This window comes from Stylophora pistillata, chromosome 1 (assembly GCF_964205215.1).
Source record: "Stylophora pistillata chromosome 1, jaStyPist1.2, whole genome shotgun sequence".
In the NCBI taxonomy this organism is placed as follows: domain Eukaryota; kingdom Metazoa; phylum Cnidaria; class Anthozoa; order Scleractinia; family Pocilloporidae; genus Stylophora; species Stylophora pistillata.
Window position 1 is genome coordinate 30,835,417 of NC_142519.1, and position 22,289 is coordinate 30,857,705.

The 22,289-nt window shown below is 38.7% G+C and overlaps 2 protein-coding genes across 2 annotated transcripts; both read left to right on the forward strand.

Annotated features, from left to right (window-relative positions):
- The first annotated feature begins 17 nt into the window (after positions 1-17).
- On the forward strand, positions 18-7,539 carry LOC111331776 (DDB1- and CUL4-associated factor 17). The gene is made up of 2 exons (XM_022936952.2): positions 18-1,247; positions 6,540-7,539. The coding sequence occupies exons 1-2, from the start codon at positions 139-141 to the stop codon at positions 6,976-6,978; spliced, it is 1,548 nt and encodes a 515-aa protein (XP_022792687.2). The 5' UTR covers positions 18-138; the 3' UTR covers positions 6,979-7,539.
- Positions 7,540-10,227: 2,688 nt separating this feature from the next.
- Positions 10,228-20,943, forward strand: LOC111331775 (uncharacterized). The gene is made up of 3 exons (XM_022936949.2): positions 10,228-10,383; positions 14,390-14,696; positions 15,640-20,943. The coding sequence occupies exons 2-3, from the start codon at positions 14,608-14,610 to the stop codon at positions 20,357-20,359; spliced, it is 4,809 nt and encodes a 1,602-aa protein (XP_022792684.2). The 5' UTR covers positions 10,228-10,383; positions 14,390-14,607; the 3' UTR covers positions 20,360-20,943.
- The last annotated feature ends 1,346 nt before the right edge of the window (positions 20,944-22,289 follow it).

Genomic DNA, 22,289 nt, shown 5'->3' on the forward strand with positions numbered 1-22,289 from the left:
GAGCGCGTATGTCATGTAATTACTCCGAAAGTAACAGTTTGCAGTTAGAAGGAGTCACAACGTCTCAGGAGTATTTCAAATCAAGCCGTAGTTTTTATCTATTTGTTTTTGGATTGACGTCCAGCTTATTAATGGTTTATGATGGATGTGTCATTTGGTGTTTATCAGAACCTACCTTTTTGTCGTAAAAACGTGAAGAGAAACAACATATGTTATCAAGTTCTTCGTAGATCTTTACATGTGAAAGGGTCCTCCGTTCGAAGAGATCTCAAAATTGTTCGATCTATGGTGCAGAAGGAAGGCTCTAAATTTATTGAAGTCTGGAGAAATAATACTAAGCATCCTGTTGGATTCGACAGTCAACATTTGTTCTTCGACAAATTTAGGACGTGCTACACCATATTTGGTTCAGAAGGAAAACCTGAGTTGCTTTACAAACTCACTGCTTGTGACACTTCTAAGAAGATCGAGTCTGCGCTTATATTTGAAAGCCCTGTTGATCAGCACTCGTATCAGAACTGCACGAAATATCAGGGGTATAAGCCTTGCTTGTTAGCTGTTACTGCAGACGGCTGGTTAGTCCGTCATGATTTAAAAACCGGAGAAGTTTTACAGAAAGTTTATTTGTCAAAAAACTATAGACTAAAACATCTACTTTGGGAGTCTGATTTGCAGCGAGTTGTGCTCAAATCAGTCCACTTTACCTTTCAGGGAAGACCTGTAATGTTTTTGTCGATTTTTTCTGTTGCTCCTTTAGAATTCCAGGCTCTCATTCCTGTTGAAAAATCTATCTTTGGTCAGGATATTGATGGTGCAGCAGCAAGTAATGGATTTTTGGTGGTCATGCATCATTCAAACAGAATAAGATTTTACAGTATGCTAGAGGTCATAAAAAACTACAGTTTTGCTACAAAACTGGGTGAAACTATTTTTTCATCAGAAGGATCATCTATTGTTGGAGAATATCCAGATGGTATCCCTGTCAATGTTTCATTTACTTCAAAGCCAGTGGTCTTGTTTGAAATTTCTAGCGATCAGCATGTTATCTCATTTGGAGGATATCCATGGCATTGTATTTCTTGCCCTCAGCCTAACAGCAGTGTATTTCATGTTTGTTCAGTGAGAGATTTGAAACTTGCAAAGAAAGGAATATTGGAAATGGATTTTTTATCAGTTGAACCAGACCAGGCATACTTTCATGCTGATAACAGTGGACGTATTCTTCACATTGGTCCCCATGAAATAAGGTAAGAGGAGAGGGCCTGGTAACCTTCTTAACCCTTTATATCCAAACAGCAGTATAAGGCGATAGCCTCGTGCGACTCTTGCACTTCTTTCGTGCCTAGCAACCTCCCGCGTGCATCCATAACTCAATGGTTGCACGCTGCATGCTAACCATTTCTTAATTTAAACACCTGGATGAAGAGGGGCGTTGTGAGAATAAAGTGTCTCGCCCAATAACACAATGTCCTCAGCCAGGGCATGAACCGCCTCCCGGTTAGCTCAATGGATAGAGCGCTGGACTGTTGAGGGGGAGGTCGAGGGTTCGAGCCCCGGCCAGACCAACACTCAGGGTCTTAAAATAATTGAGAAGAATTTGCTGCCTTTCTATAACATCAAGAAATGGTTAGATTTTCTAGTCTTCTCGGATAGGGACGAATAAATGGAGGTCCCGTCTCCTGCAGGGTTGGGGTAGGAGACGTTAATTTCCCACACACGAGATTACTGTGTGATGGATGTCCTCCCCTGGGGTGGGATGGGTGGGATATTGGGCGCACTTAATTTGGAGCCTCGCTCTGTTGTGCGACCCTCACCACACTCTGGTGAAAGTGATTAAATAAATAAATTAAATGAATAAATGAACCCGGACCCAATTGATCTGGAGTCGAGGACACTAACCACGAGGCCACCACGCCTCACACTAAAATAGCAGTATGCTGTATGCATATTCTGAATGTTGTTCAGACTTTACATTTCTTGAAGTGCTGACAAGGAGAATTTATTTACAAATCAAGAGCTTTAGTTAGCGATCATTTCCTTTGTTCTCATGACCTTAATGTTTCATTCAGGGGTGATGTTGTAAGGAGAAATTAGATGCTAGTTACTCTAAGGGGTCAAACAGTTAACTGACCATTGAAGACTGTTCATTGCCTTTCCATTGGTTAAGAGGAGAGAGAAGAAAAGGAGATGAGGTGACCTTTGACTTCTGAACTACAACTTTTACAGACTATTATTTTGCTCTCACAATTTTAATTTCAAATGCGTTAGTCCTTTTTTCACCAATATTTGAGTTAAATTTCCCCATGCTATGTATCATTTATAATTCTGGTGACTTCAGATCAGAGAATTTGGTTTTAAAAGGATATCCTCTAGTTGATATTATTGTTACCTCTCCTTGCCCTTCTGTCTTAAAGTGTTAGACAATTTGAAGAGAAATTCATTTTTGATGACTGAAGATGGAAAGAGTCAATACAGTTGTAAGAAATTATACCTTGTTGTTGGTTTCCAATTGGTAAAAGGCAGTTTTGGAGTAAGATATGCATAAACCGAAACCTAACAAACCTTTTGCAAAGCAAGTTAGTGAGTATTTGCTTCTCAATTCATTAAATAATGCACATGTTTAAAAGCCTTTTTTTGGGCAACATTTTCTTTTCCCCCCTGACTTAGCAATATAGTTAAATCAAGCAAATCTGCTGCTACTGTTCTTTATCAATTAACTACAAGAAGAAATGCAAGGTGTGTGTGTGTTTGTATCATGATACTTTTTTTTTTCAATATATAAATTTTCTATTGTCTACTCTTCACTTTTTCCGACGCAGAAGTTAATTTCTTTACACAACATTGTAACACAAAGGAAAATTTTAGCAGTATATATGTGCATCTTATAACCTGCATTGTGCATAGAACATGCATCTGTGCAGTTGCTGTATATCTGAGGGGTACTGTGTGTCTACAACAACAACAACAACAAACTTTATTCATTAATTCACAAATTATAATTTCATGTTAGCTTCCACCCACTTATAGAAGAGCCTAATCAAGGTAGGGGAAGAGACACACAAGGTTATAGAGAGGAAAAGACAAAAAATATTTTACAAACAGTACCAGCTGTCACAAAATGAAATTATGGTATCAGTTAAAATTATTATTAAGATACAGAAATGGCAACATGACTTACACAGAAAATAAAAGTCAAGTCATGTTTCAGAGCTATCTAAATTTTAGTTAATTGGTGCATAATTTCGGTTATATCAAGGTAGTCATCACATTTCAATAAAACTTCAGAGAGTCTATTCCTTAACTTTTGCCAGAAGGTGGATTTTGGCAATTTTCTCATATCTGAGGGTAGAGAATTCCAGATTTTTTTACTAATTCTTAGGAAAGACAACACATTTTTTCAAGCCTTGAGTGTTCGGTATAAAAATTATCATTAACAGAAGATTGGGTAGAATATGAGTGCACCTCAGAAATTCTAGTAAATGGTTCAGGAGCATGATTGTTAGCAATGTCCCACATGATATGAAGACGATCAAAGTAACTAAAGGAAAGGGGAAAGACATTCAATTTCAGGAAAAGTGGAACAACATGTTGCTTATAGTCCTTAAAGTAAATCAGGCATAGAGCTCACTTTTGAATTAAAAGTAACTTATTTAAATAAGATTTGGATGCAGAGCCCCAAGCACAGATGCCATAATAAAGATAAAGACTACTTTGATAGATATTTAAAAGGGGATGCAATGGAATAGTATGTCTAAGCCTTGCAAGAATTTCCACAGTTCTACTGATCTTTAAACAGATTAGTTCAATATGGCTTTTACAGGAAAGTTCATAATCAATCAGATAAGATATAATCAATCACTAAGATATTTGACAAAATCTCTCTTTTCCAAGGTACATGATGTGTTTTGAGCTGGATTGTAAACTTTGATGGAGGGATTACCCTGGTATATGTTAAACATTTCTGCCTGGGATGGAAAAGCACGTACCGTATTTACCCGTGTATAAGTCGACCTTTTTTGACCAAATTTACACCCTAAAAATTCGACCTCGACTTATACACCGGGTATAAAAATCAACTTCAATTGATTGTTTACGCGTTGCTTATTGACGCTAAAATATCACAAGTCCATTCAATTGCTTTCAATAGGTGTGATATCACACCTTTCTGGTCTAATGTTGTCAGATTCAATAGAGCGGCTTTATAAACAATTTTCAGAACTACGAGCAACTCGCAACAATTTATATCTTATATCTAAGTTATATCTCTTCAAACGATTCTCAACATGCCTAAACGAATGAAATACTCCGCTAAGTACAAGCTTTTAGTCATCAAATTTGCTGAAGAAACGAACAACTGTGCGGCCGCCAGGAAGTATAATGTGAACGAGAAGCTGGTTAGAGACTGGAGAAAGAATGCTGATAAGCTATCTCAAATGCCGAAGTCAAAATGTGCTGATCGAGGGAAAACCTGTCAGTGGCCAGAGCTGGAAAACGAACTAGTCACCTGGATAGAAGATCAACGAAAGTCTGGTTACATTGTTACAAGAAACATGATTCGTCTGCGTGCCCTGTCAATTGCCAAGAATATGAACATTCCAGTGCCTGGAATGAGAAGCAGGGGAGGTTGCTCAGCAAACAAAATGGCGGCACGCTCGATAACAAGTGAAGAATCTTTGCTGTTTTTTCCTCTCTCAGCCTTGACTTTCGCTCACATTTCATCCTAAAAGATACTTGATAATTCAAAAAAATTAGGGTCGACTTATACAAAGGATATACGATAAAATTGGCAATTTCTCAGGATTTTCGGGGGTCGACTTATACATCGAGTCGACTTATACACGGGTAAATACGGTAGTTGGGTTTTTTTTAAATTAAGGGTTAGCTTGTTAGCTAGAAGCCAGTCACTGATATTACATAGTTCAGAATTAACTACCTGTTCAAGGTTATAAAGATTCTGGTTTGCGTAAATAATACTTGTATCATCAGCAAATAAATAGAAGGAAAATTGCTTTGAAGAATTAGCTATATCATTCACATACAATAAGAATAAAAGTGGGCCCAGGACAGAGCCCTGTGGAATGCCACACAGAGTTGTTTCACTATCAGAGGTGTAAGAGCCATTTGCAGTGGTTTGTTTCCTTTGAGTTAAATAAGAATGGAACCAGTCATTAATGGTGCCTCTGATGTCATAAAAATCAAGCTTTTGAAGAATTGAGTGATCAACAGTATCAAAGGCTTTTTTCAGATCAATGAAGAGTCCACAGTCTGGTGAATTTACCACAGACTACTACTTTGAGGTCACTATAATTATAAGTGCTCCACACTCTAAAATTTTCTGGGAGGTGAGTCCAAGGTTTGTCTTTCAACCCAAAGGTTTTTTCTTAACCCCCTCCCCAACTAAGAATGACTAGCATCTTATTTCTCCTAACAGCATCACAGCTGAATCAAACTTCTGAAGTCATGAGAACATAGGAAATGATCACCAACTCAAGATGCTCTTGATGCTTGATTGCATTCAGGCTGAGTTGCCTTCAATTTTTGGATTTTTTTTAAGTTTGCTTCAAAACGTACCAGGTCCAACCACAATAATATTACAAACTGCAGGTTAAATTGGCAAAATGTAATTGTTATAAATACTCTTTTTTTGTTAAAATCATTCGTGAATGGAATGACCTGGCTGCCAATGTCGTTGAGATACTTTTAGGTAACTTAACACGTTTCAAAACAGCTCTTAAATTATACATGCATATTTCTTAGGTTTTTATCCATCTTAGATTTTATTATAAGCAGACATTTTTCAATTTTAATCCATCTTAGATTTTATTAATTAAGCATACATTTTTAAATTTTATTTCTTTCGAAGTTTATTTACATAGGGTTAACCTCTTAAACTTCCTTTTTAGGGTATTATTTGTGTTGTTTATTCTTTGATACCTTAAATAAAGTATGTATGTATGTATGTATGTATGTATGTATGTATGTATGTATGTATGTATGTATGCATTAATTAAAACAAATTCTCTTAAATTTTGCCAATACATAGAGAACAGTATATGGAATAGACAGATTGATTTTAGACAGATATGAGCATGACATTTTCTTTTTTTTAGTTGAAAACTTGCAAGCATGTTTCAAATTGTTGCCTCATGTTGTATAACATTAGATTGCCTTGCAGGAGGTTGAGGGTTTAAGCCTCAGACCAAACCAACACTTGGGTCTTAAAAATAACTGGGGAGAATGCACTGCCTTTGCTATGACATCTGCAAGTGGTAAGACATTCTAGTCATCTCAGATAAGGACAGTAAAGCATAGGTCCTGTCTCATGCATCTTCTCTGTGCTGGTTAGCAGGGGACATTGAAGGACCCATGCACTTCTCACGAAAAGCAGGGAAAATAGCTCCCACTGTTGTGGTCTGGCTTTGTTAACATTTATACAGGCCCTCATTTAAACCAACTTTAGGCTGAACTGTGACAGCCCATCTAAATACTGCAAATAAATTGACAAAGTAATTTTTTTTTGTTGTTGTTATTTGTCACAGGTGTCTGAAACTATGCCAAACAGAGTCTGTGACATCAGGATTTGAACTCAGACACTGTTTTGTGCTTGATCTAAAGAAGGAGACAGGCTCCAATGAAGGACCCAGGTTCACTTCTTCTGGTCGGGAGATTAAAGCCAGAACAGATCAAGTTTTCAACAATCCTGGCTTTGAAACAATTTTAGATGTGGATTATGAAGATGAACTTGATATTTTGGTTGTCCTCTCCACAGATGTGTCCAGCGATACACCCTGTGGAGTGATAGGACTCTTTGATAATCAAACAGGATTACTAATTCATGAAACAACCATTAGTAACTGGATACAAGATGCTGATCATTCGATAATGATGGAAAAAGACACTATAGTTCACATCATCAAGGACTATAACAACTGTTCAAGGAAATTTTCTTGCACCGTTTACAGACTCAATCCCAGCTGAGGAGTTATTTCTCTTCTCCTTGCCATGTAAATAACTTTTAGTCAACAGACAATGTCTAACTTTATGTCTAGGTAAATGTTTACCAGCTAATAAGTCAAATGGAGATCAGCTCAGACAAAAAAAAACCATTTCCCAGGAACAAAAAAAAAATATTGATTTGAAAAGAACAAACTGTACTTAAAAATGCATAACTATATTTGTTTTTGCTCCAGCTAAAGGGAGACTTGGTCAGGCATGTGTCCTTGCAAGAAAGAAATGCTCTTTTGAGCCTTGTTTCATATTAGGCTATGAGAGCTGTGCGACAATAGTTTTAGTGGTTCAGGGTGTTCCGCAGGCAGCAGAGATCAGAGAATTCTCTGAGCTAGTTTTTTTTCAGTCATGGATCTGTTCTACAGTGTACTATAGTTAAAGTGTCTGTTTCTATTTGGATAGATACCTCAGCTATTAGATAATCTGTATTTTATTGGTTAGCACCCCTTAACCACATTCATGTGATTATCCTTGTATATCATTGTATATAATTAAGCTCATTGTATTCCAATAAAGAAGTTGTGTAGAGCACTTGGTCTGTTTCATGCAATACTCTATTGTAATATATGCAGTAAATGGTTTGAACCCGGGGGTAACATGTGAAGGTGTAGTCTGATTGTCCAGGTGAGTGTAGTCCTGAGAAGGACTGTTGTCAGTGGTAGTGACTGACCTGTGCAAAAGTCATCATCAGAGTCAAGTGAATGATTGTTGTCAGTAGAATGTTCTTATTCCAGTTCGTGTGAAATGATTGGTTGCTTTTGCCGTCATGTTAGTGGCTGTAAGACTCAAGTGATGTAAGTTGGTTGTGATTGGTCTGTTTAAACACTAATACACAACAACTGGCGATGAGGAAGGCTGAACCCTAAATTATACACAACATATACCCCTCTGTTACTCTACACTTTTCTTCTGTTTTTGCATTTCCCATTGATAACTCTTGGCTGGCAATTTTCATTTTCACAGAGAAATGTTTAAAAAAATAGAAAGAAACTCTGAGTTCACCAAATATCACTAAAGAGTTACAATGTAAATCAGAAGAATTAAGGATCAGGTTACAGACAGAAAAGACTGACTCACTCTGTAAATGAATGAATTGAAAAATTATAGGCTAAATTTTTCGTGATGCTTAGACCTCAGCATACATAGAGCTCTTTAAAGCTTTATTGTTTAAATCTGTTGAAACTGGACTTGAGAGAGTGTTATATTATTGGTGGTTTATCAAAATTTTGGAGTGTCAAACAATAATGCTCACTTCAAAGAAATCTCAAAAATGGCAGTGAAACAGGCATTTCCAGGGCTTCCACAGATCCAAATTAAAATAATACATATTCAATATTAAATCTTGGTCATTTCTATTAGTCCTGTTAGGGGCTGCTCAAACTTGATTCAAAGCTGAGACCAATCGTATTACTTAAAGAAGGTTTCTGGCTCCTTCAAAAAAAGTACAGAAAAGTAATAAATCAATGATCATCAAGCAATGATTATGATCAAATGCTGTCAATTAATTTTCATTGCCCCTGTCTGTGTATATAGTTACCTCCTTAGAGAAAAAAGTTATTTGCAGAAGATAACTGATCAAAAGGGATTTCCCTTGAAATGGTTGATATTTTGTGTTAATTGTCCCAAAAAGTTTACCTTCTCCATATCCCTATAAATGAAAAAATTTCCTGCTTACTTAAAAATCTCTTTTGAATTCCAACATCTACCCCACCCCCTTCATGGAAGTTGTCCCCTTTGATGGGTAGTAATGGGTGATTCTAGAACCACTTCACAAATTATTACTAGCGATAACTCACGTATTTTAAGTGTTCTGAGCATTTGAAAGCGCTGAAAAGCCGAAGAGGCAATTTCCTTTTAAACTCATCTGTAATATCTCTTCCTGTCCTATATCTACGTTTATTACATGAATAATTTCTTTTAAACTTTACTTTCTGTGTACTGTTAGAAGACTTGATTGTTGTCGAAGATCTGGTATTTTCTATTTTGTGCTGCAGGCTATGCAATTACCATTAGATATTTTGGGCGGTACCTTTTTTTGGAAACACCTCAATGCGATGCTGTTAAAAGAACAGTCTCTCTCAATTGACTAAAGTGCATATATACGATCTTTGAAGTGTTATGGTGGGCAGAATTATGATTTTCTTCACGAAGATCTTTTTCTTGCACGAAATCATGTCTTTTAACCAGGATCTTGGATGGAGGAACGACAACAAGTAGAACAAAAAATACAATTTCCTCCTGGGAAACGATTAAATTCAGTTTTATGCTGCCCTAATAATATTTTTGTGGGGGTGTTCACTGATCTCAGGTCATTGATAAATGCCCATATTCAGGCACAAAGGAAATCCGTGGCGGTTTTTACGCCTTCTCAATTTACTAGTCCGTGAAATCTGATTTCCTGAGGACACTGACAAATAGGTTAGTTCTGATATCGAAACCATCCGGTTAACATCCGTATCCTGATCGAAACGATGAGCAAGGGGTTTTTTTTTATTATTTTCATTGCATCATAATTCTAACTTCGGCATCACTTAAAAATTCTAAAAAATGTCAACATTGAATGGAAATGATAACTTCCGGTTTTCGCGAAACTTCTACGCGCATTATTTACGGTTCTGGGTGAGGGGCGAAAATTTCGCGACGAGTCCGCTACGGGGAAAACTCGGAAGGGTTTGACCACATTTAATGTGAGCGTGACCTAGTTTTGGACGAAATTCTTATCCCAAAGGTGCAAAGTTTCTTTATTTCTATCTGCGAAATAATTCTAAAGTAAACGTCGGTGCAAAATATTACTATCTAATTTCTTCGAGCGAACTTCTATCAGTAATCGCAGCTTCACATCACTATTCTAAAGAGGGAGTACTCTTTTAGATGCCTTTTTCGTCATACGTTGTGATATTTTTCCTTTGTCTCACACCATGATTTAAATTTAGCACATTTATTCAGTGCACGATTTCGTAGTCTAGACTGGTCTAGAAATTTTCGTTCTGGTTGATAAATTGAAGGCAAAGAAAGCTGATGTTTTGCTCTCAGGCCTTATTCAGGATATTTCTTATTTAAGTAGCTCGGGTCTAGCATCCTGTGTGGTTAAAGAGAGCTTTCTGTAACTGCTTAATCATTACGCCGTTCACTTCCGTCACGATCGCAGTAAATTGAAACCACCAAAATAATTTTGACGCCTAGATTCCACATGAAACACGTCATCACAGCCTCATTTACATTTGATGAAGTCACAGTTTTCGTAATTCAATAGGTTTGGACACTGGTGAACGGTTTTCTTTCGCTCTGTCTGTTTTAATCAACATACGAATTGCTAGCCGCCCTAAAAGTGGTTACCATCAATAGTGGTTATGGTCTAAAGGGAAGGATTGCTCGGTAAGTTTAACTGATATCGTTCTCGAGTTCAACGCGCCATTTTATATGTGTAATAGTGAAGGATCGATGTTGTAGGTGATGTCATTTCCCTCGCTGAATTGAATCTGTGACCTCCGGTAAATTTGTTACTCCATTTTCACATATGTGTTTTCTTGGACTAGAAAGGCAGCGGATTTTTCTAAAGAGTGTCTTTAAGCTCCGTTTGAGAGACCGAGCAATTGTTTCTAACTTGCAGAGAGAGGAAATTATAGGCGCATCCTTGAGCTTTTGTACGGTCTAAGAAAAGTTCCGTCGTTTTACTGGTTGACGCAAAGTCTGTTCTTTTAAAGAATAGAAGATGGCTTTATAGGCTACTTATTTGACTGGATTAAAGGAAAGCTTTGTTCGTTAGCGTGACGATAATTTTGTAAAATCCATTGAGGCTTTTAACAAACAACTGAGAATATTAAAACCGAAGATCTGCGACCTTTGATATTCTGAGACGGCTCGAGAGTTATTGCAGCCTGTACGTAATAGCTGACGCTCATTAGAATAAACAGAACGCGTTGCATAAGCATTTATAATTCTCCTAATTGAAATCTAATCACAAAACTCGTGTTACTGTCCAAAGGTATTACTGTAGGTGTAAGCCTACGGAGTTACGGCATTAAATTCGATCTTCCATGACTGCTTTCGCGTAAGCCAAGTGCATGCTTAAGTGATTTTGTCAACCTCTGGTAGCGAAAATCATTTTAGATATCGCAGACGAGTTCTTGACTTGTGGTTATTAATATTTGCTTTGCTTGTGAGGATCCGTTCGAATGTTTTGCTCAGCGAATGTTGGCAATCGCTCCCCTCCAGAAAACTCGGAGTCAATCAGTTTTTGACAAAAGGCCGATAGTTTTCCCTCAGGCTTGTTTACCATGCGAAGAATATATTTTTGTCTGATTCAATATTGAACGATTTGCATAGAGAAAATATCAAATAACTGTTAGAGGCGAGGATTAGGGCTACTTTTGATATGGTGATTCAGTTACTAAAAGTGCTTCGAACATTTCTCGAGTGGAACGACTAATTTTAGACAAGTGCTTTGAAGTGATGATTAAAATGTATACTTACATCATGTTTTAATATTTAAATTTTGTTGTTAGCTAATTCTCCATTCCGTTGGACTGCTTCCTGTTATGATGAAAATATGTTTTGGGTGAAACATTTAGTTTTCCATTAATCTTTTTACAGATCTAAATGATTCTTTTCAAAAGCGTGAGTCCCATGGCCATGCATTTTAGAAATCTGCAGCTTTTAATACAAGCCATACATGTTGTACTCTATTTCCTCACGAAAAAAAATTATTTACCTTCATCAATACAATTTGAAAAAAGCAGTTCTCATTCAATGGTTACTTGAGTGTTGATGTCATTGTCCAATGCGAATAACAGATGTAGGAATGTATCTTTGATTCCTTTAAAACTTTTTTCAAATTGTCATGAAATGGGGATTTCCATAAAAATATAAGGTTATTAAAAAACAGCATTGAAATTTTCCATTTAGAAAAACTTGTGATTGCTCTAGGGAGGTAAACATGGTATATGTTTTTTCGTGAACGATATTCTTCATAATATTATTTAGAAGGGAAAGGGATACATGGGTAATCCATTTTCATTTTTTTGCCAATATTAACTGTACAGATTGATAAATCTATCTCCACCTAAATCATGAAAGTTTAAATTTCTAAAAGCTATATCAATGATGCTCTGATAATTCCAGTGCTTTAAGATATTTTTTTTTTACTAAATGATTCAAACAAGATTTCTCCTAAGGAAATTGATGGTCATTTTAAACAATTATGTCACTTTTTGTTGTTTTAACTCTTTCACCCCAAGAAGTCACCAGAAATAAAATCATTCCCTAATTAATTTAATTTCAAACAGAAAAGTATAGAAAAATACCAAAACAGGGACACTTGCTGATTTAACATCAAATACTCAGAACTAACATTATAGGCAATGTGTTATTGGTAGGGGAGAGAAGTGTATCTAGATTAAAGGTATGAAATGGTAACAAGGAAACTGGTACTTGTTCTTTTGAACATGAAGACAGACAGTTTAAAAATCAGGACTCTCTGGGGTTTATAGCTTTACAGGAATACTCATATTTTTCTTTGTTCTAAGTTAGTCACAAGTGTTAAACATCTTCCTTTTTATAGAGATATGTTAAAGTGAGATACATGTTGCATAGAATAAGATTGCCAGCCATTCAAACTGCTCGTTGCTGATATGGAAAAAATTATGTGGTGAAGCATGATATCTCTCTTTAGCTTTTCCTATTAATCAAACTGGAACAAGGAACTCACAGAGCTGTGTCAATTTTATCAAATTGTAATAAATGAATTGAATCACTTTTTTAAACCTGATGTTCTCAACATACAGAAATGGAATGTGAAAATATTCTCACCTTCACAGTTGCTCAATGTAAGCTGTATAATTTGCTGCATTTTGAACATTTTTCTAATTTTATTATTTTGAATCAATACAATCTGCTAACACTATCGCTTTATAAGACTGGCTCTGTTTAGAGAAAGGAGCACATGTTCCTCTTAAGAACCGGAACAAAAGTTAGACACCAGGGTTGCAGAAATAGACAGCCAAAGTGGTTCTCGGTCTGTAATTTATGGAACTAATGTTGCTTAATATCAAATAATATGGTGGAACCTAACTCTAAAGCAGTTCGTTTAAACTGTCAAAGCTCTTGTATTAGAATTATATAAATCAAATAATTAAAATAGAGATAATTGCTATTATTAGAAGATTTCTGTAGAAGAAAGTTGACTGAGGTTAATGTCAGAATCAATGTTGTGCCATGGAAACGAAGCCCCCATATAGGAAAACAGAATTATTAGATATTGGCAAAATATTTCATACCATAACTGTTTTCAAAAAAGATGTGATTGATTTGTGCGAGAATGAAGATGTAAAAAATACTGTCCAGAACATCTTACACAAAATGTTTTCATAAGCCTAAAACCTGTTGTTTGAGAGATGTTTGGGGAAGTTGACTGAGTTGCTTCCGACATCGGTACTTGTGCTGATGTGGAAAAGTTTGAGCAGGTATATGTATGTATTTATGTTCACATGGCAACAAGGATACAAACTAAAGATTATAATAATTAATAGTTATATTGGAAACATGATTTATAATGGTGCCTTGTTTATAAACCTGGTTCTTCAATATCATCTCATTTATTGATGTCATGAATATTTAGGTGTAAAGAAAGGTGTATGCTGAAGGGCATATGCACTTAATTGCAGTCTAAGTCAAAATGTCAGCAAAGAATCCCATCAACAACCTGGTGCAAAATTTGGTTCATTTGGAGTATTTTCTCTAGTTTTCTAGCTACATCTCTGTTTTGTTATTATGTGTTTACTAGATAGATACTTTTCATTTCAAACTGCTAATAGTATATTTTATGGCCCACTTGTGACAACTAATTAATATGTGATCTGATGAGCATACATGAAACAAAAGAACAAAATATTCACAGCTGGTGTGTGATATTGTTAAGTTGTGGTTATTTCTATTTTAAAATGGAATCTTTCAACACTCTCTTTACCTCTGCACACTGTTAAGATTTGCTAGGTTTTCAAGTTAATTTGATACTCTGCATTTTTGGCATAAAATACTTGCGAAACTTTGCAGGTTTGATGACTATCATATGAGCCTTAGTAGGTTTTGCATGTGATGCTACATGTGACGTGATGTTTTATAAAAGAAATGATATTGCTATTGTGTTCAAGCAATTCTGTTTGTAAGAAATCCTTTTGATTCACACCTTGCACCAACTTTAGATTCTTCCTGTTTTGTGGTGGGTTTAAAATTGTCTTGTCATTTTCAAACTTGATGTAGAATGCCAGACTCTGAATTCCTCTAAGTTTTTAAACTTTTAGGGAAAGTTTTTTTGTTTTTAATTGCCGACATGAATGAGATTCATTTATTATGCCTATATTAAATGTTTCTTATGATATTGCAGGTAGAAGCCTCGTACAACGCTTACTGTTCAACAATCTGGGAGATACAAGATTGATGTGTGGTCGGACAGTGATTTCAAGAAAGGAATTTCTGTCAGTAATTTGATTTCAAAGGAATTTTTACTTTACACTGGAGAGGACCTCTGTCAAGGTGCACTGATCTGCTTATTTAGTAATGGCCTGCAATGATATGGAATAAGCAAGTATAAAACCTCTAACCATGGCCAGCAATATTGAATCTTTTGGAAAAAAGGCTCAAAAGGAAAACATGAGTGATGTAAAGATGCATAATTTCACAGAATGTTGTCGGTAAGTTGTAGAATGATTGTAGTCAAACTGTTCCTCTGAAATGGCTGTCCAGGTTATTTCCCATGTTTTCACTTGTCATTTTATGTTGCATGATAGTCAAACCAGGTAACATTCTGGTTAATTTTGCTTTGTTTAACCACCATTCTATGCAAATGCAGTGATGGATTATGTGATCAAGGAACTTTTTCAACTGGACCAGTGTGGTGTTCTTTAACTCAGCATTGCCCCTTATTTTAAGCACTCCAGGTGAAATCAATTCTCAAACTAGTAGAGCACTCCTTTTTAAGAATTCCAAGTGATTTTAGGAGGCACCATAGGCAGTCAATTTTGCAGGTTACTGGGGCAATTTTATTGATCAGAAAACAATTACTCAGCTGATTTGGAGTACTGTTGAAAGTGAAGGTGATAATTTTTTGGTAAAATAAAACTGCCAGTCGTGAACTTGAAAGAAATCATATTTTGTTTGTTGGATGTTATTTTTCCCTCTATGCTGGGCTGATAGCTGAAATGTCTGGCTGATAAATTTGTTCATGAAACACTCTTTGTATCAAGTTCTGTTTAGTGAAGATTAAATGTGGTGGTAGTTGCAAACTCAGACTTTGAGATTCTATCATTCCTTCACATCATACTGCTCTGCATTCACAATCATTGTTGTGCTCTTTGCCTGAAAAAAAAAAAATTGATTATGCGTGACTTATGTACTCAACTTGCTTATTAAGAAGAGCAATTTACCCGTGTAGACTTGTTTAATGTCATGTTAGAATGCTACATGATTGTTACGTGTTAATCTACTTGAAGGAAACGTCCTGGAGAAGGCGGTGACAGGGAGGGGGGGGATGTAATACACAGGGAGGAGAGAGGGAGGAGTGACAACAAAACAACTAGCAGATGATAGGACAACTTTATTTTGTGCTCACATTTGTCTGTCACTTTTTCTCTTTAGAATGTGGATGTGCGCTCACTGCAGTAAGAGCTTCGCCTCGTCACGCGCTCTTAAGATCCACGAAGTCAAGCAGCACGAAAACGCCGCTCGCCACGTCCTCAAATGCGGCACGTGCCACGAGGAATTCGAGCACGCGAACCTCCTCCACATTCACATGCGGGTTCATCACAATGTAAAGGTACGCTGTCCGAGGTGCAAAGACATATTTGAACACCCTAATGTTTTGAAACTTCACATCAAAGCGCATCACTCTGAACCGGTTTGTGTGGCTTGCGGGCTCAAATTCGACCACGACAAACTATTGCGCTTACATATGGAGCATTATCACAAGGTCGAGAGCAAAGGGACAAAGTTGGCTGTTACTTCGCCTCATCAGCTGATTGATGAAGAAATGAAAGTTGAGGATGCGGATATGGAATTGAAAAATACTGCAGTGGAGGCTGAGCATGCTGATGTAGAGACTGGACACGAACAGACTAATGGTTTTGTTGCCAATGAATGGGAGGATGACAGCCAGTGTCTGGAGAGCGATGACGAAGCAACTTCTCTCGGTAGAGATGATATAAAAGAAGACGGTATTACAGAGAGTGATACACGAGACAGTGACTCCGACAAGGCGATGGAAATTGAGGCAATAGAAACAAAAACTTCAGTGTCACAAGAAAACTCCCAACCTGAGCTTCAACAGAAAACGCCGCCATCTTCTCCCGAAAATCGAACAGCTTCGCCGCCCACGAAAGACGTGGTCAATGGATTGTTTACTTCAGCTGTTGATTATCATCAGATGCCAAATCAACCGAGGCGGTCTTCGGTCATCGTTACAACCAAAAGCTTCTCTGGTATTCCACTACCTTTTACATTTCCACAAAAAAATGTAAAGCGAAAAGCGGAAGATCTTGAAGATGCTCTTGTCGAACCAGATCCGTCTTATGTTGCTGAACGTACTGGCTTGCCCGATTTGGATGATGGTCTCGAAGGAAGCCCAGAATCACCCACCGGATCGTACTCGTCCACTCTGTCTGGGGACGAGAGCGGTGACTCTGAGTCAAGTATTCACAGAGCTAACTCAACAAAGCGCCCAACGCTACGGTGTAATCGGTGCCAGGAGGAATTTTCGACTAAAATGGAGTACTTGCATCATTTGATCTCCCACCAAAAAGGAGACAGCGACAAAACGAGTTCAGAAAATCATGTGGTTGATAAGCTGAAATCCAGCTTGCTTATTAAAATGGAAGCAAGGAAAAGAGACACTGTCCGAGATGATAAGGAAGTCGTTAGTTTCCGACAAGATAAATGTTTGACAGACGATAACACCGTCTCCGAATCTAATCGAACAAGTCCGTCTCGTGACGAAGATTGTGTTCGTGATGTGGCCGTCCCGTGTACGATGTGTAGCGAGAAATTCCCCGACTCGCGAGAGCTTAGAGCTCATATGAACACTTGTCATAAGAAACCTCATTGCAGTGAATGTGGACTGCATTTTGAACATAAGAACTTGTTGAAAATTCACATGAACTCTTACCACAGTTCGTTAGACTTGCTACAGTGCTACTACTGTGGAAAATCGTTCGACAACCGCCCGGAATTCGTTAGCCATGTAACATCACACGAAACCTCACTCGTAAATTCCAAAGACGAACGAAGGAAACCGAATAGTCTCCGACGAACTCCAAGTGGCGTGACTACTGAGGAAACTGCTTGTGAAGACCGCTCGAAAAAAGATAATCATTTGGAATCTGACTATGGGCGTAACAGTGAAGTTTCGGAGGACAAATGTGAGACAAAACAGCAAGGAGATGTTTCCTCTTACGAAGACTCGATGAAAAGTCGAGTGGATGATTTGCGTTTGTATGCGGAACAACGGTTTCCCACAACGTTAGGCCCATTTCGCCATCACAAAAAGGAAACTAGTTCCCCAACAGATTCGCACGAAGACGAAAAACCTTTCCTAATGGGTCCAGAGTCGAAAACAAGGATCTTCCTTCCGAAATCCCGCGAGACAATGGAACGAGAGGAAAATTTACGCGATCAACGACGTGTTCCAAAAGAATTAGAAGCCTTCTCAACAGCCGCAAAACTAAACCACGATGCAGTGGAGAGGATGCGCAAAACAGATTCTCTAAACAGTCGGTTGTCCGCTTTCTCAACGTTTGAAAGGACCAACAGAGCCTACGACCTCACCAAAAATATATTCCTGGGGTTAAGCAGAGGTAAGAGAGAAGGCCTGCCCATGGGGGGTCCCCCACCACTCATCCCTGTGGTGCATCCAAGATTCGCGTCAAATTTCTCGCGGCAGTCAGAATCGGGATATAGGAGGGTTCACCAGCCCCTTTCCCGCACAGCCTCGGCTAATTCAGCTCTTCTTCCGTCAGAAGTGAGCTTAAGAAGACTTCACCCGCCCCTTTCTCGTACAGCGTCTGATAACACAGCCCTCCTACCATCAGATGTAAGTTTTAGAAGAGTTCACCCGCCCCTGTCTCGCACAGCATCAGCTAATTCAGCCCTCCTACAGTCAGACGTAAGCGCAAGGCGGGCTCATCCGCCCGTCACTCGCACATCGTCACTGAATTCAGCCCTCCAGCATCCAGGTGTCCAATTCAAGAGAGCTCATCAGCCTGTTACTCGTACAACGTCTGCTAATGCAGCCTTCGGATATCACCGGACACCTTTCCCTGCGTTGACCCCTAATAGAGCACAAGAGCCGGTGGAAAGAACAGCTCCTCCAGGCCCATTACAAGACAGCGCTCAGGGCCATCGAGAGCTACCAACTCGCGAGAGCATCAACAACATTACCAAAGAGGCACTGCTTCATTCCCTGTCTCTCAAAAGAAGGGCCAGTGCGCCTGAACTTGGGACTCAACTGACACCACAGGAACACCAGCAGTTGATGTCGGAGACTCCAAAAATTTCAAATCTTGTAAAGAAAAGTTCTCCAAAAGCTGAAAATGCAGATCATCCTGTCACTTCCCCAGGGCGCTCCCGCCAGCTTAATGAAGCGTATCGACCAAGGCGAAGGCACCCACGTGACTTCTCGTGCCATCACTGTGGCATTTACTTCGGTCACAAGAAACTGCTTAAGATTCATCTAGACTGCTATCATGGTTCATCGCAGGAGCTCCAGTGTCTTCGTTGCGAAAAGAATTTTTCCAGTCGCTCAGAGTTTCTGGAACACTTGATGTCTCACGAAGGAGGAGACGAATTGTTGGCGATACAGAGAAAACGTCTTAAGTTAACCGCCCGTAACAGCGTGCCGCTTACCTCTTACGAGGGTGAGACTGTTATTCGACGTGAGCTGAATGTAACTGTAGTTGCGCAGGACACTACTTCGACTAAGGAAACAACCCGAAGGGTTAACCCCAATGGAAGGAATATCCGAGAAGAATTTCTCCATTCCCTCCCGGAAGAATTAACTCAGGGGGTCGCGAAGTTACATCGTGAAACCTCCCATCAGCAAGACCAGCTAAACAACGACTTGAAACATCAACGCGGTATAAACAATGCTAAACCCAGTGGCGAGAGAGGCGAGGAACCCGATGGTGCAAATTTCTGCTTCGTGTGTGGCCAGTCGTTTAGTAATGGCAAGAAACTCGAGCATCATATCTCCTCGCACGCCGTGGTTGACAAAGAAGGCCGCTACTGCTGCTCCTTGTGCAGCAAAACGTTTGATCATCACCGCAAACTAGAAATCCACACTCGGAGCCATACGGGTTTTAAGCCTCACAAATGCGAGCTTTGTGGTCGGTGTTTTCCTTATTACAGCTCGTATTACTACCACAAGATGACCCACACTGAGGACCGACCGCACAAGTGTGGAGTATGTGGCAAGGGATTCATTCAGACGAGATATCTGCGCTCTCACATGAAGACGCACAAAGATCAAAATGGATGGGCAAGTGACGAGGAGCCAAACGAAGAAAAACCCGAGCAAATGGAGACGAGCGAAAAAGTTGAGACAACGACATCTCCGTTGAACGAGATTGAAACGAAGATTGACACCCAACCTGTCGATCAACCAAGTGTTGCACCCGATAGGGATTTAGAGGAGCACGATACAGCGAGAATTTTGTGTAGTTTTAAGCAAAGTAGTAGAGTTGGATCAAGAGAGCAAAGTTCACCGAAACAATCCGAGACTGAAAAAGAGATGCGTAGCGAAACAAGGCCAAACGAGTCCTCAGAAGTTGGAGGATCTCCGAGTATAGATCGATCACTTGAACTCGATAGTATACCTAACACTAACGGAACACCAGAAGAAAACAATTTTCCGCAAAACACAGATAATAATTTCGTTAAAGACAATGACACTGCGACAGAGGTCAAGAAAGAAACGACCCCAGACTCATCTGAAGAATCTGCCCCAAAGACTAAAAGAAAGAAATATCTCTGTAAACACTGTCACAAAAACTTTAGCTCGTACAGCAGCCTTCACGTTCACGTCCGCATACACACTGGTCAGCGGCCTTACTCCTGTAGTCACTGCTTCAAAAAGTTCACGCATTCCAGCGGTTTAAAGCGTCACGTGAGATGTCACACCGGTGAGAAGCCGTATCCATGTCCAGCATGCCCCTCGGCCTTTGCTGACCGCGGTGCTTTGAAGTCGCACATCAGAACACATACAGGAGAGAGACCATTCGTGTGCGATTTGTGCAACAAGACTTTCACACAACCCAGTTCTCTTCGTGTTCATAAAAAGACGGTGCATGCTCACGAGTTTTTTGACTGAAAAGACTGCTAAATGAACAACTTTTTCTATTTCTTAGATTTTCTTAATGTTTAGAACTTTAAGAATTAAGAACCTCATTTCAACTTTCTATTTTCTTGTGTGTCGTGTAATTCTGACGAGCAGTGAAAGTTAAGTTTTGTTTCTTGATGCTGTGAAACGTGGTTTTGAGGTACAAAAAAGATTTTGGATACATAAAAAGAAACATTTAATCTTGACAGAATGGTGTACTCGATTAGTTTTTGGAGATTAGTTTGTCTCGCCTGTTTCAAGGAGTTAAGACTACGAGCAGGTCATCCTTTTCGGCGAAGTCCGTCGCACAAGTAAAAGAAAATCAGTGATAAAAAAAATTAATGTTAGCGCTCCGCACGGAATTCTAGGGGAGACCTTTTTTATGTGTCTCACTTTTTTCAACGAATTTTTATGGCTCATGCAATGAGTTTCGCCGAAAAGGAGGAATTGCTCGCAGTCTACAAAGGACTTAAAACAACGAGGCGGTATAATTTTCACAAATTATGATTTTGGTGAATAGGCGTTGAACACTGTGTTGTCAAGTCTCCAAGATTGAAATAACACTTTTAGTTTTATTTTTGTTTGTTTTTTCAATAGTTTATCACTCCGGTTCACTTGTGAGTTTGAATTTTGTTGAAATCGTCAACTTAATTTCATCAAGCTCTTTTTATTCGTGGTAGCCAACCAGTTCTTTTTGTTGATGAGAAAAGTATCTTTTCATTACTCGCCATGCTCATTCAGATTGATACATGCAGGGAAACATGTTCTTTTGCCCTGTGCTTGTCTGAAGATTCCTCTAGAGTAGTCTTTCTATTTCGGTAACTATCCTGTTGCAGGTGTTAACCTAGTAAGATGAAGCGCGATAATAAACGGCAGGACGCTAGCGGTGGAGTAAGAAAACGATTGAGGCCTGGGTCGGGTCACGTGAAGAACGGCGTTTATTGTGAGACCCGACCCAAACTTCTCTCGTTCTTTCACTCCGCCGTTTCTAGCGTGCCGTTTGCTTTTTAAGCTAGGCTTTACTAAGTAATCCCCTGAGACTGGCTTTTCGGTAACAGCAGAAGAATAACCAGAGGAAGAAATCTTTGATTTACTTTTGATTTACTTACAATCGTTGCCTTTATCTCATATTTTTAATAGTACAACACTTTCGCTAGTGTTACCTGAGTGTTAATAGTCCAGCTGGTACCACGTACGCGAAAACCACTCGCGTCAGGTAAGAATTCTCTCGTCATGCAAGTCACAAAACCTAATCAAATTCGAAATTTTTCTTTGTTTCGTTTGTTAACTTTCTTGGGGTCATCCCTCGTTTACCATTCGGCCCCAAATTGTGCTTGAACCTAACTGAGACGCCATTTAGATTAAACAATAAAAACCTTTTCGTTTATTTCTCCGAGTTAACACAAGGAATTCGAAATTCATTGAAGAGTTATTTTCCCATTTCCGCTTTATTTTAGGTTAAGTCTAAGAATATTATTCATGTTCTTTGAAAATAAAACATAGCAGTGCGAGTGAATACAGCGGTGAAACGTCTGCGGATGTGCGAATTTTGTAGAGGATCTGCGCGCGCTTTCAGGGACCAACTTGTCTAACAAATAACCTCGCCAGCGAGTGAGTCGCGGCGTTTGAAAACCATTTAGCGTTTATGATAAGGCTCAAAGCAAATTGATAAATTAGGAGCAAACACGTATTTAAATAAATTGTGTGCAAAAAGTCTCGTACTTTATTTACCTTTCCCCACTTTTGTTTCCTTTTACAGATTTTCACGAATGCATCACTGTTTTTTTTTTTTTTTTTCACTTTATTGGCGATAAAGCGGTTTCTTATTTCTATTTTCTTAGCTTTGAAATTTCGCGCAGGAAATTGGCCCGTAGCTGACCCAAATTGTTCCCTTTACGCATGCCCTTAGTTTGACCACTGT